The sequence below is a fragment of the Typopeltis vanoorti genome, chromosome 24, assembly GCF_054136105.1.
Source record: "Typopeltis vanoorti isolate ZY-2024b chromosome 24, IOZ_Tvanoo_1.0, whole genome shotgun sequence".
Lineage (NCBI taxonomy): Eukaryota > Metazoa > Arthropoda > Arachnida > Uropygi > Thelyphonidae > Typopeltis > Typopeltis vanoorti.
The window spans coordinates 25,455,448-25,470,788 of NC_143572.1; the positions used below are offsets into that span (position 1 = coordinate 25,455,448).

General features: G+C 37.0%; 1 protein-coding gene across 13 annotated transcripts in view; it reads left to right on the forward strand.

The window, feature by feature from the left end:
• Nucleotides 1-15,341, forward strand: part of LOC150093031 (terminal uridylyltransferase 4-like) — a 621,373-nt gene that overhangs the window by 535,682 nt on the left and 70,350 nt on the right. For all 13 annotated transcript variants that reach the window (XM_090413455.1, XM_090413456.1, XM_090413454.1 and 10 more), the window contains one exon: nt 14,356-14,403. In XM_090413455.1, coding sequence (XP_090269581.1) covers nt 14,356-14,403 — 48 coding nt within the window. The remainder of the gene's footprint in view (nt 1-14,355; nt 14,404-15,341) is intronic.

Consider the following 15,341-nt stretch of genomic DNA (forward strand, 5'->3'; position numbering starts at 1 on the left):
AGGTGGCTAAGGAAAGTGTCTAGTGTCTGGCGGCCATGGGGCCAGATCGCTAAAATATAGTCAATGTACCTAAGCCAGACTTTGAGTTTTAAAGGAGAGGAATTTAGAGCATGTTGCTCAGAATGTTCCGTATAAAAGTTATCAATGGGGGGGATAATGGTGAGCCCATAGCTGTGCTTTTTTTTGTAGGTAGAAAGTGGTTTGCCATACAAAATAACCAGAACAGAGTATATGCGCAAAGAGCACCATAATATCTGGAGGGAATTTGTCCTGTAAAAAAGGATTGTGTCATTGATTGGGACATTCATAAAGAGGGCAAAGATGTCAGTACTGACTAATAAATCAACTTTTTCTAATGTAATGTCTTTGACTATGTTTATGAAGTGTTGTGTGTTTCTGATATAGGAGGGGGAATGACCTACCAACTCCTTGAGTGTTGATGCTAATTTCTTGGGTAGGTGATAATTTGGGCTGTCTATACCTTCGACTATCGGCCAGATTGATGTGTTTTGTTTGTGTATCTTTGGTAGACCATAAATTCTCAGAGAACGAGCGTAGTGCGGAAGTAATTTTTTGACTGTATCTTCGGGCCATGTAGTAACTGATTTAAGTAGCTTCTCTGTTTTCTTTTTTATTCGATTGGTAGGGTCGTAGCTAACAAGTTCATATGTATTGTTGTCCAAGACTAGCAGGTTCATTTTTTCTAAATATGTGGTTCGGTTTAGAATAACAGTGGCATTGCCTTTATCGGCTCTAGTTATTACGATGTCCGGATTTGATTTTAGTGATTTCACCGCTGTTAATTCGTGTTTCGTTAAGTTGCTTGTTATTATTTTCTTATAATTACATTTAAAATGTTGGTGGTTTCTAAACGTATTTTATCTGATATGGTAGTTGGGATGAATCTTAAGCCTCTTTCAATAATATAAATAAAATCCAGTTTGTTCATCGATCTGAGTGCTATGGCAAAGTTTAAACCTTTGCTGAGTAGCGAGAGTTCAACTTTGATTAAGGCATGGTTGGATAGGTTGACTACATTACTTTTACCTGATGCCGATTGGTGGCTCCTGTTATTTCTTGCTTCTGGTTGGTTGTTAACATTCAATGCAGCCAATATATACACATAAACTCCTACCGCCACCACCCAACACAAAAACTCCAAATCCAAACAGTAGTCAAAAAAGTGGACAGAAGCCAGTTGTTCAGCTCCAAAGAAAACAAATTCAGTTCCATCAGTAGGAAAGGTCATGGCATCAGTGTTTTGGGATGTTAAAGGCATTTTGTTTATTAATTATCTTGAAAAGGGTAAAACAATAACCCGGGAATATTATTCCGATCTTTCAAGCAGACTAGATGAAAAAATTTGTGAGAAAAGACCTGGTTTGCAGAAAAAAAAAATCATCTTTCATCAGGACAGTGCACCTGCCCACAAAGGAGTTTTGGTAAATGGAAAATTAAGGGATCTGCACTATAAATTGTTGGAATATCCACCCTATATTCCAGATTTGGCTCCCTCTGACTTCTATCTCTTCCCGAAACTAAAACTCTTTCTTGCTGGTCAGCGTTTTTCTTTGAATCAAGAGGTGATTGCAGCCTTAGAGTGGTATTTTGCCGATCTTACTAAGAACCACTATAAGGATGGGATAATGGCACTGGAGCATTGTTGGAATAAATGTATTAGTCTTAAGAGAGATTATGTTGAAAAATAAAAATGATTTTGAAATTATTAATTCGTTTTTTCATTGTTAGGCTGATAACTTTTCAGACTACTCTTCTACTTGGAGATTTGGAATATTGAAAGACCTATACAACTTTGGTCTCAGAAGGAATCTTCCTCTTTTTATCAAGAACTTTTTATCTAACCAAATCTTCCAAGTTTTAGTGGGTCCTGCTCTCTCCCAATTTATCCTTAAGAGGAGGGAATCCTACAAGATTCAGTTTTATGTGATCAATATCAATTCAATAACAGAGCAACTTTCTCCAACCGTAAGTAATGCCGTCTATGTTGATGTCATTATCATCTTCTATCATTCATGTAACATGAGATAGAAAGACAGCTGCAACAAGCCATTAATGATCTCTCAAAATGAGCACTTGCAAATGGGTTCAGATTTTCAAAGCAGAAGACAGTATGAGTGCACTTTTGCTGCAGACATCTTCCTCCTGACAAAAAACTCAGACTAAGACAAATATTAATCCCAGTTGCACACAAGCCAAGTGTTTGGGGCCTTGTATTTGACAACAAAAATAACTCACTTTCTTTCCTCACATACATTAGCTATAAGCTGTAAAGCAAACATATCTTGCACTCTATCTGATGCTTTTTGGGTAGCTGACAGATGTTCTTTGCCTTCATTTGTGTAGAGTATTGATAAGATCAAAATTTGATTATAAGTGCTAAGTCTATGCTTCTGCAGGGAGAGTACCTTTCAATGGCTAGACCCTATTCACCATCAAGCCATCAGCATTGCTACTGGAGCATTGCAAACTTGACATTCCTTGTCTGTAAGACAATTGAATCATCTTTGTCACTTCATCGTCAACAGCTGTCTCTGTTATACACAACAAAAATAAAATCCCTGCTGGGTCAGTCATGTGGCCAACTATTTTTCGACCATGGTGTGAAATCTGTACACTTGATAGAACAGACTGCCATAAAACTCTTTCATTGGCAAATAAAAAACTCTCTTACATGCTCAAGATATTGGGTAGACAACGTAGCCCAGATGCCACTAAATACACTACCATCCTTGCATTTTTATATACCACCATGCAGATTTTCTTTCTACAGGCTACCCAAATTTTCCATCCCTGCTATTGTCTATTAATAGCTCTTTCAAGCATAAAGAAGGAAATACTCTGATTTTGTTCCTGTCTACACAGACAGTTCCCAATCATAGGACCAAGTGGGTTCCTCTACTGTCCTTCCACATGACATCATACGAGTATCTGCACAAATCCTACTAGAGCATAACAGCTTTCCAGCAGGGCTGTAAGCAATACAGCCTGCGCTAAAATATTGCATTGCATTTTTACCAACGGTGCATAATATATTCAAACTCACAAAGTTCTCTTCAGGCAATAAAAAGTCTAGATCCACAGAAACATCCAATGCTCTCTCAAATACAATGCCTCCTCTCTCAGTTATGGAAGCTACACTTATTTATTACTTTTGTTGGAGTCCAAGTCATGCTGGGATCAAGGAAAATGGGGCTGTAGATAACATCTATCATCTGCCTTTACTATACACCGAGTACCAGCAGATTATCAAACAAAAGCCAAAAAAGACAAAATATGTCAAGGCAGATGTCAACTCCCTAGCACATTCCTTCAAAATATGCATTGATATATCATCAAGTCTGGCAGTCTTATTAATATCAAGTTTGCATAATTCCCCATATACCTCTTCTTCACTCACAATCTGTCTCTCCTTGTCATCATCCACTGTTGTCAAACTCTCCATGATGTCGCATTCATGAGGATGAAAGACTTTATGAACTACTCATTAAATATCCTATGCAGTAGTTTATCATTATATTATTTTTTCCCTTCAGTATTATCCTACCATAATCATTTTTTTATTATTATTGTTGGCTACATATGGAAAAAGCTCCTTAGGTTTTATTGGCTTCATTAGCTAACTGCTCATACTGCACTCTTTGCTACCATGTCACTCTCCATGCCTGTTCTTTGTTCTCCTCATGTTAATGATTATTACCACTCATCTTAGGTTGCCTCTATAATGCCTTCTTTCTCTGTATTTCATGCTTAATCTCTTCATTCATTTCACACCTACTTTATTTAACCTTCTGACTTTTGCAATACGTTTATACATTACTTCTACTAGATAGTTTTTGAATAACTCCCAAGCAGCATTGATCTCTTTTCACCCAACTCTTCATTCCATTCTACTTCAAGCTGTTCCATGAGATTCTAATAATCACCAGCCTCGTAGTTCCACATATACCCTTTCCTCACAGAAGTTCTCACATGGCTGGCAACCACCCAGGTAATCACTTCATAGTCACTCACCAATTGGAAGGAGATTTAACACCTCATTTATAATAACCTCCTCTGATGAGATGGTCAAATCTAAGACTCTCAATCTTCATATGCCCTCTGTTACATACTAATTGAGGTAGATGTCCCTCAAAAACTTAAAAGACACTAATTTTCTTTACTTCCAGTTGCTATCTCATCATCCTAATCTATATTGCCATAATTAAAATCACCCATAATGATATGATCACCCTTTTCCCATTTGCTCGGTTAAGTTGCTTATAGATTTTCTGGTCACTAGTCTCCACATTACCAGCTGTATGGTGAATTGAATTGGAATTGTGGTGAATGAAGTGGAGGTGAATAATCTATTGCAAAACCTCAATGTCGATACATCTGTGGGATTGGATGGTATACCACCTCGTTCATATGTGAAGTGGCTAAAGAATTGTCAGTGCCCTTGACCATTTTGTTTAAATTAAACAAAATTTGAGTCTCGGGTCTGAGTTAGTCCCGAGGGGATGGAAAGAGGGGAAAATAGTTCCACTGCATAAAGGAGGTTCCAAGACTGCTGTTGTAAATTACCAACCAATCAGTATATCAGGAATCGTTGTCAAGGTCTTGGAGAAAATAGTCAAGAAAAAAATACAGGATTGGAATGAATATGGGATACTGCATGGGGGACGACATAGTTTTGTGAAGGGTGGATCATGCCTCAGTAACTTGCGCACGTTTTATAACACAGTGGCTGCTGAACTGGATAAGGGTAATGGGTTTACAGTGATTCTACTGGACCTTGCTAAGGCCTTTGACAGGACACCACATGGAATTCTAATCAGTAAACTGCAGCATATGGGGATGGATATAGGGTTGGTGAGATGGATAGGAGGGTGGTTGATGGGATGGAGAGATATCAGAGAGTGGTTTATTCAGGAGTAGAGTCCAAAAGACGGCCTATGACTAGTGGTGTGTCGCAGGGTTCTGTTCTTGGACCACTACTTTTCAATTTGTTCATTAACGATATAGGAAAGGATCTGAGAGGAAGTGTTCATTTGTTTGCTGATGATGCAAAGATGGGTAGAGCAATAGTTGAGTGCAGAGGGTGTCAAAATTTTGCAGGGTGATTTGGATAGTTTGGAGGACTGGGCTAAGGAGAATGGATGTCAATTTAATGTGGCAAAGTGTAAGGTTATGCATTTTGGGTGAAAAGATTAGCAGCAGTATATCACATTGGTGGAACTGTACTCCAGGAGATTGACGAGGCCAGGGATTTGGGAGTGTTGGTGGATAGGGAGTTGAAGTTTAGGGGGCACATCACAAAAGTGGCTAAATCAGCTCATCAAATCACTTGGTTGCTGAAAAATACTTTAACAAGCAGAGACAAACAGGTTGTTGTTCCTCTGTATCGAGCCTTGATAACACCCCATCTATATTACTGTGCCCAGATCTAGTCACCTAGGTTTCTTCTTGGTGGGGAGGAGGTTGAGAGGATCCAGAGGTGAGTGACCAAGATGATAGCAGGTCTATGGAATGAACCTTATGAAAACAGGTTGAAGATTTGTGGGTTGCAGAAATTGGTTGATAGACGGAAAAGGGGAGTATGATTGAGACATTCAAATTGCTGAAGGGTTTCTATAGGATTAATTCAGAGGATATTTTTGAGAACAGGACTGGTGGTGGGAAGACTAAGGGACATCCATGGAAGCTGGGCAAGAGTGTGGTTAGTAAGGGTGTTAGAGCTGAGTTTTTTACTTTTAGAGTGGTGAATGAGTGGAATAAGCTGCCTGAATCTGTTATGGGTGCTGTGACAGTGAATGAGTTCAAGGCAAAGTATGATAGATACTGTGTGAATGTCAAATAGTTGTGATGGACATGATGTTAGGGCCTCCTTGATGAGTCTGTCGATGGAGTTGCCCGTAATAATAATAATAATAATAATAATGATAGCAACACCCAACAAAGTATTTCATTCTGTTCACCTCTATCTCACACCATACTGCCTGAAAACCATTACCACTATTCCCCCCCCCCCTTGTATGGACATAACTCTTCTTCTATCATCAATAGCATTCCACCTCCCTTTTTATCCTTTCTATCTTCAAGAAGTACATCATACTCTTAAATCTCTATTCCTGTTAGGATGTCATCCTCATCCAACCATGTCTCACAATTCCAACAATTTTTGGTTGAACAAACTCGATCTATACCACCATTTTATTTCCCTTGTTTCTTATACTTCTCACGTTTGTATACAAACACAATAGCTCATTCCTGGATCTATAACAAGTTTTACTGATACCACTTATTTGAGGTGACTTCTCACTTTTCTTGAGTCATTTTTTTTTTTCCCCTCTTTTATTCCAGAATCTTCTTCAAACCCAACTGGGATGTTTTCCCTACATCACAGGTCATCTCCTTCTCTTGTAGCATTCTATGCTACAGCTGCAAGTTGTCTCTTGAGTTTCTAATAATCACCAGCCTTATAGTTCCACATATATCTTTTTCTCACAGAAGTACTCACATGGCTGGCAACTGCCCAGGTGATCACTGCATGGTTTTGTACACCTTTCTTTTTTTTTTTTATAGCACTATATTTAAATACATTTTTATCTGTATCCATTTATTTTATTTTTAAATGACCACATTCTTGAAGAAGTAAATGATTTTCGGTATCTTGGTTCCTACATTGATACTCTGATGTAGTAACACAAAGCTCTTGAATTCCGTAAAAATCTAATATCTGGAAATTCAATCTCATCACCACAAATACCAGAATTTGTCTGCAGAAAGCTACCAGTCAAGTCGTATTTTCATATGATGCCCACACATGGTATATCACTCCTCAACGAGCAGTTAATGTCATCAATAGATTTGGGACAACATGCCTTCGAACAGTACTAGGATATACATGACAAGCTTGCATTCTTAATGCTGTTATTCTTAATGAAAGCCAGCAAAGATCCCCAAGAGAAAGAATTCAAAAAGAGTCAGCTAAGATGGTTGGGACACCAACTTAGACATCCACCTTCACCTACATTCAGTGTTCTTACTCTCTACAGGCCAACTAATGGACACAGAGGAAGACCAATGAAACAGTTTTGGAAATGCATGAGCAAATTTCTTTTTGAAGATGAGGATCACGAACCATTTGGCACAAAACAGACTCCATGAGTTTTTGCTATATGAATATTTCTGTATATAATTCCCTATTCATATATGAATAAATGATGATGATGATGATATTGCTATCATCATCATTTACTTACACAGTATGACTGCAGCCATCCTTGCACCATACATCAGCAAACAGACAAACTGAGCTATCATAGATTTTGTTTTGTTTTTGCTAATTCTCATATTCCTTTTTAGCATTTCATTTTGAATATTTAAATTATATTGAACATGTCTCTATGATTTTGTTATTAATATCATTATTATTATTATTATTATTATTACATAGCACCTCCAGGGAGTCCAAAGACTCATCGAGGGAGGGCACCTACTCTGCACCACTCCGTCTCCACCATTCAAACCAATTGACGCTACCTTCGTCATCTACTGCTGACCACCACCACCACTATTATCTTCACAGACAATCACAAAAATCCATGTCCACAGCTTGTTATTTATATATTATTATTATTATTATTATTAAACAAGACCTCATGGAGTCAAAGACTCATCTAGGAGGTCCTTTTATCTCACACACATCTCATCATACCGGGTCTTAAACACATTCAAACTCCCTGCAGACACCACACTCTCAGGCAAGGCATTCCAATCATTCACAACTCTGCACGAAAAAAACCTGCCTCTCACTCCCCTACTCACACCCTCTTTATACAGTTTCCAGGGATGACCTCTGGTTCTCCCCTGATCTCCCACTATTCGCTGTAGAACTTCTCCACCATTGATCCTATAGCAACCCCTTACCAACTTGTAGGTCTCTATCATATCTCCCCTCTTCCTTCTCTCCACTAGTCTCTGCAAATTACATCTTTTCAATCTTTCCTCATACTCGACATTCCAGAGGTCAGAAACTACCTTAGTCAGTCGCCTTTGGACCCTTTCCAACATCTCTTCATCCTTCTGAAAACCAGGTGACCAAATCTGGGCACAATAGTCCATGTGTGGCCTAATCAAAGCCTTATACAATGGAACAAGAATCTCCCTACTTCTACATGTCAGTGTCCTCCTCATCATTCCCAGAAGTCTTTGTGTTGTCTTCACAATTTTGGCGATGTGACCCCTAAATTTTAGATCCTTATCCACTATCACTCCCAGATCTCTTATTTCCTCTACTTCCAACAATATATTTTCACCAAGCATAAATTCTGCATCCCATCTTTGTTTTCCAAATTTTAAAACCTTACATTTTGCAACATTGAACTCACATCCCCATTTGCTTGCCCAATCACTCAATTTATTCAAGTCTTCTTGCAAGGCCACAACATCTTCACTACTCTTTATGGTTCGTCCCAACTTTGCATCATCTGCAAACAACTGAATATCTCCATCCAAATCTTCGCCAATATCATTAATATACAAGTTAAATAGTAATGGCCCTAAAACAGATCCCTGAGGCACTCCACTAGTGACTTTCCTTTTCCTGGATATTGCACCCCCATACACAACTTGTTGATACCTATCAGATAGCCAGTCTCCAATCCAATGCACTAATCTAATATCCAACCCCATCTGCTCTAGTTTGACTGTCAACTTATCATGAGGCACTCTATCAAAAGCTTTTGCGAAATCCAAGTATATTACTGTGTATCCTTCTCCTCTGTCCAAGGAAGCAGTCACTTTATTGTAATAAGTAAGTAGATTACTAAAACACGACCTCCCTTTAGCAAATCCATGCTGTCCATCAAAGATTATACCATTGTTGTCAACCCAACTCTGGATCCTAGTTCTCACAAGCTTCTCCAACAACTTAACCACAACACCTGACACACAGATAGGCCTATAGTTTGATGCTTGAGTTCGATCACCTCCTTTATGAAGTGGCACAATCTTGCCCTCCTTTCACTCTTTAGGGACTTGACCAAGTGCAAGACTCGTATTAAAAAAATATGTCAAGGCAGGTGTCAACTCTCTGGCACATTCCTTCAGAATACGTGGTGATATATTATCAAGTCCCACAGCCTTATTTACATCTAGTTTACTCAACTCCCCAAACACCTCTTGCTCACTTACAGTCAGTCTCTCCTCCCCATCATCAACTGCTCTTAATCTCTCCATGAAGTCACATTCACAAGATTGAAAGATCTTTATGAACTGCTCATTAAGTATCTCCACCACATATTCTGCAACAGCTGTCTTTATACCATTTCCTCCAATCAATGTCATCCTTCCATAATCATTCTTTCTTTTGCTGGCTACATATCGAAAGAACTCCCTAGGATTCTTTTTAGCTTCATTAGCTAACTGCTGTTCATACCTCTCTTTAGCTACTCTCACCAACCAAGTCACTCTCCTTGCCTGGTCTTTGTAGAACTCATGAAATTGGTTACTTCCACTTCTCTTATGCTGCCTCCACAATGCCCTTTTTCTCTGTATTGCATGCTTAATCTCTTTATTCATCCATCTCACACCTAACTTATTTAACCTTCTCACCCGTGGTATACATTTAGACATTGCATCCACTAAATATTTTTTGAAAATCCCCCAAGCTGCATTGATCTCTTTTCCAGCTAACTCCTCATTCCATGCTACACCTGCAAGCTGTCTCCTGAGCTCTTCATAATCACCCCCCTTGTAGTTCCACATATACCCTTTTTTCACAGGGGTCCTTGCACTGCTGGCAACCACCCAAGTAATCACCTCATGGTCACTTTCGCCAATTGGTGGATGATTTGATACCTCATTGATAATTACATCCTCCGATGAGATGACCAAATCCAAGACCCTTAATCCTCTTGTGCCCTCTGTTACATACTGTCTGAGGTAGTTATCCCTCAAAAACTCAAGAAACTCATTTTCTTTACTTCCAGTTGCTATCTCTTCATTCCAATCTATATTGCCATAATTAAAATCACCCATAATGATCATCCTTTTCTTATTTGCTTGGCTTATTTGACTATACATTTCACTATCACCACCATCCACATTACCAGGTCTATAACAACATCCCACCAAGTATTTGAATCTATTCACCTCTATCTCACACCATACTGCCTCAAAACCACGGGCCCCATTTCCCCCTTGCATCTCTACCTTGTATGGACATAACTCTTTCTCTATCATCAATAGCACTCCCCCTCCCTTTTTACCCCTTCTATCCTCACGAAACACATCATACCTTTCCATCTCTATTCCTGTCAGGATGTCATCCTCATCTAACCATGTCTCACTTATTCCGACAATCTCTGGGTGCACAGACGCAATTAGTGCAACCATTTCATCCGCCTTGTTTCTTATACTTCTAGCATTGGTATACAAACACAACAACTCATTTCTGGATCTACAGCTAGTTCCACTGATACCACTCACTCGATGTGATCTCTCCATGCTGGACTGGGGCCATTTCCCTTTCTGCTTCTCATGTCATCAGTGAAAGCCAATTTTGAGAATCCACAGGTTTCTTCAGCCAGTTTCCTCTCAGAAGGTCTTGATCGTATTGTGTATTGTCATCAGTAGACAACAGTGTTGTCATTACATCTCTGTCTTCTTCTTATTATTATTATTTCTGTGATACCTCTGAGGAGGAGTCAAGGACTTCACACAACCCACTGTTCTCACTACTTAATTCTTCATCTGGAGGGGGAGATGAAACTTTCTGATAAACACTTAGAACAAAATTTATATTAAAGCAGTTGATATAACCACAAGAAAGAACATGCCTTAAAACCCTTTAATCCCCATGCTTCATCAAATTGTTATATTTTTTTTTTCTTTTAGGATATATAAGAAGAGTTGCTTTAATATCATTTGTTCTAGGTGTTTATCAGAACTTTTCACCCCCCCCCTCCTGTATACACAGTGGTATCATTGACTATTTACTCACAATGCTATCTACTGCCCACCAGTAGAATTTTTTTGTCTGTAAATCATGTCTGTCCTCTTGGCTGATTTGCCTGCCTGCAAAATTTAAATTTCAGTTTTGGGTGCGGAAAACCGTACTATCTCTGACGGGATTGGCTATCCCCACCATCAGTTGAAATAAAACCCATATAAAAAGTACCCCTCCTCGTTATGAGAATTGAACTCAGGTCCTTTCCAGTTGAAAGGCAGAGTTTCCCATTGTTCTTCCAATTGTGCTATGAAAACAGTATAAAAATGTATCGAGAAACTACAGATAAGACAGAGGTACATTTATTAAACACAGTCCATATAATGCTAAATACATGCAAAAATATTGAAATAAAAAATCAATCTTCTCTTTGAAAAGGTTATAAAAAATGAAAAATGGATTAGAAACGATCAGATGTAGAAATGGAAGAAAAGAATTAGAAAAGATCAGATGTAGAACATGAAGAAATGGAAGATCCTGCTTTTATTCAATGTTCACTATTAACACATTCACTGCCAACTACGATTATACTTGTAGTTGGTATATGAGCCTCACAAGCCAACTATGAATATACTCGTATGGCGATTACCGACCTCCTATACCAAGTACGAGTTAACCCGTAGTATAAGCATCTTAATTTGGACCCCTTGGCTTGTGAATAAAGAGGAGAGCACATCTGGGGTCTTGGTAGAAGGAAAATAATTTCAGCAAAAGTATAGTATATTATATATGAGCCTTACAAGCCAACTACAAATATACTCGTATGTCGATTACCAGCCTCCTATGCCAAGCACTAGTTAACCCATAGTATAGCCCGATTTTGTAAATCAAATTATGAATGGTACACTTAAAACAATTTTCCACGCACAATGGTGGTTTTTCCTGGCACACAGAACAATATTAACGTGTTTTTCATCGTTGTTTGTTTCGTGTAGATGCTCGGCATGGCTTTGTCGGACGATTCTTTTTTTTCTGTAGGTGGTAAAATTTCCAAATAATGTAGATCCCGAATCCTGCTGATATTCTCTGATGTTGTAAACTCATCCATTCCAACAAAAACTGAGATAAATTTATTTCTAAATTTTAATACAGTCATTGCATTTCCAGTAACTATATTATAAAATTTATGCGCATTTTGAATGTATATATCAAAAATGCATATTGCCAATTTCTTTGGCCATCTAATTGTCTTTTGTAAGGCAGAATAGTAAGAAAGCATTTGATCAGAAAGATTGATGCCTGACATACCAAAATTATAGTCCCTAATGATATATGGTTTCAACTGAATTTTACCATTCCGATTTTTCGCTTCAACCATTTCCAATTTGTGCATATTTGAAATGGAAAGAACTTCCCCTTTACCCTTCCATTTGCTGACTAAAACCTCTTCTTTGCCAGACAAATCCCCCCTTCTTTAGTTTCTTCTGTATAACATCTGGTGGATTGTTTTTCCTATTATTTTGCAGCGTTCTGCACACACGTAAGTTTTTCAGTCAGAGCTACAGAATTGTCCATATGCAATACATAATCCCGGTCTAAATATTCTTCCATCAAGTGAAATATAATATCTATGCTGGACCCATTTTTGCTAAAGAGTATTCAGATTTACCTGTATAAATTTTTATTTTTATCACCAATCCATTTGATTTGCTTAGTTCATAGAATTTCACGCCATATGACATGTATTGCCGAAACGACAGTCTACCCAGCCACAACACCATTGACCATCAATACATAAGTTTCTGTTTGGTGTGTGTAGCTATTTCGCATTACACTATTAAAATGATCTAGGACTGGTCTTAGTTTGTGCAATTTATCGTTAGCTGCTTGGGAATTAACTGCGAAATGCAAATAATGCAATAAAATTTGAAATTGATTTCGGCTCATTTTAGAGCGCCAAAATGGAAAATTGTAAAAATGATTTGTACTCCAATAATGCTCAATAGATGGTAAATTACAAGGACCCATATGAAGTAAAAATCCAAGAAATAATTTCATTTCAGGTATGTCTTTGCTTTCCAGTTTGAAATTCTTTGACTTTTTTGATCTGTGCTCGCCTTTGCTCAATATTTTGTAAAGCATATAAATTTGTTTGTTCAACTAAAAGTGTGAGAAAAAAAAAAGTTCAACCAGCTTTTCGATACTGAAATTTGCAGTGTCAATTTTAAAACCCATAGTTTCAACAAAGACAAATTGTGGGGGCTCTTGTTCTGAATTTTCCAAATTAGTAAATGTTGATATATTTGACTGGATGCAAACTTCATCTTCAGAATTTTCTTCATCATCTGAGTCAGCTAGAGTCGTCTGTATGATTATAATCATCTTTGGAATCAGAACCAAATAATTCTTTCCATTCATCATCGCTCATATTAGCATAAGCTTCTAATTCGTCATCAGTAAGCTTTCTTTTACTGGCAATGGCATAATTGAAGGTTTTTAGAGACTAGACGCAAAACCTTACTGCACTGAATGCTGAACGTCACTGACTCTGAACTCAAATTACACAGTCGTCAGTGCATGTAATATATAGGTGAGGGTGATATGAGATTACTCGTAGTTGGCATATGAAACAGAATTCTATCTGATAAGCTGGTTACGAGATTACTCGTACTGACCTTGAAGAAGTGAAAGTGCATGCTGTGTGGTAACAAACTATGCCAGGGGAGTGTGGCAGCGAATGTGTTAAATTACTAATTATTAAAAGAAGATAATTCATTTAGAAATGACATCTGTCATTCATAGATTCATAGATTAAAACTGAAACAAAATGTTAGAAGTAATGGGAAGATGGAATTCAAATAGAAAATGATACCTTGTCCCTTGTAGATGATGAAATAATATATCAAGAAATTGAAGATAATCTGCAAAAAAGTTGTTTTTAATTAAATTTAATATTAAACAAAATACATAAATTTCTCAAAAACTGAAATAAAAAGAAAAATGTCCATCTGAAGCTATAAAGCACTATAGTTACAGTCATCAAAATAATTTAAAAATGTAATAATTTTATAGTGAAATAAGTTATAATGAAAATGTAGATGTATCCGACAAAATAAATAAATTCTTTAAGATAAATTGAAATAATAACACACTAAGATTAATATTATATGGGAGTGAAGCATAGACGTTGAGAGAAGCAGATAAGACAAGGATCATTGTAGTAGATGGGTAGTATGTATATGAGAAGAACAGCAGGTTATACAGAATTGAACAAAAAATGATATAAAGACATATTGAAAGAATTCAGCCATTCTTGAATAACTAAATCAAATATAATTTTTTAATTAATTAATGAGTGTTGGAATAGATTGGAATCAGAACATCTTCATTTGTTTTTATAGATCCCTTTGATGTAGACCACAATCTGGGAGCAAAGGTGTCACAAAGGAGTAAGTGTAAATTTAATATATATGATCATCTGTTTCAATAAAGTTTTTATGATGATAAGAAATTAATGTTTATGTTATTGTTGGTGACAAACAGTTTTATACAGTAAGTCAGTTTGGGGTAATTCAAACATTTTATTTTATTTTTTAAACTAGATACTATCCTGAATCCTAGGATGGTGTTACTTATTAATTTAACTAATTTAAAGACATAATATTTCTAATTTATTGCATTGTTAATGTTTCTGTCCTGCTTTTTAATTAATTATTCCATGTTAGTTTCATGAGAACAATTTATATAAATGATGGTTTTTCTTAATTTGTGACTAGTAGTGAGACTTAAGTAAAATGTGTTTACTTACTTAAAGTATAGATCTTGGTTATGGCACCTGTGCATATCAGAACAATGTCAGCCAAGACATCTTGTTAGGAGAGATAAATTTGCATGATTTTGTCCAGTGTAAAATTTGTGAGATGTATTCAATGCAAAAGTTGAAAGATTTGTGGAAGGAGAGCAAAACTGGCGAGTGAGTGTGTAATAAATGTTTTGGAAGACCAGAAAATGTAAATATCTGTGATCATACTGAAAGTATGATCACAGATAGTGTAGTGGCAGAAGTTCAGGAAAATGTAAAGACCTGAATGTATAAATAGCATGCTTGCATGTAGTTCTTCACAGAACAAAGCACAAGATTGAAAAGCTGCAGAAACAGCAAGAGATTGAACTGAGAACAAAAACAAAATGGTCCAAAGCCAAAAGGAAAATTGTAAGAATTAACAAGAGAAATAGCATAAAGATATATATTTTTTATGATGATTCTATGTTGAGGGGAGTGCTTCTTGAAAGCACTACAAAATATTGTGAATATTAATATTAGTAATATTGTCAGGATGCAGAAAGAGAAGGTGAAAGAAGTGATAGTTTTGGCCTGAACCATTGA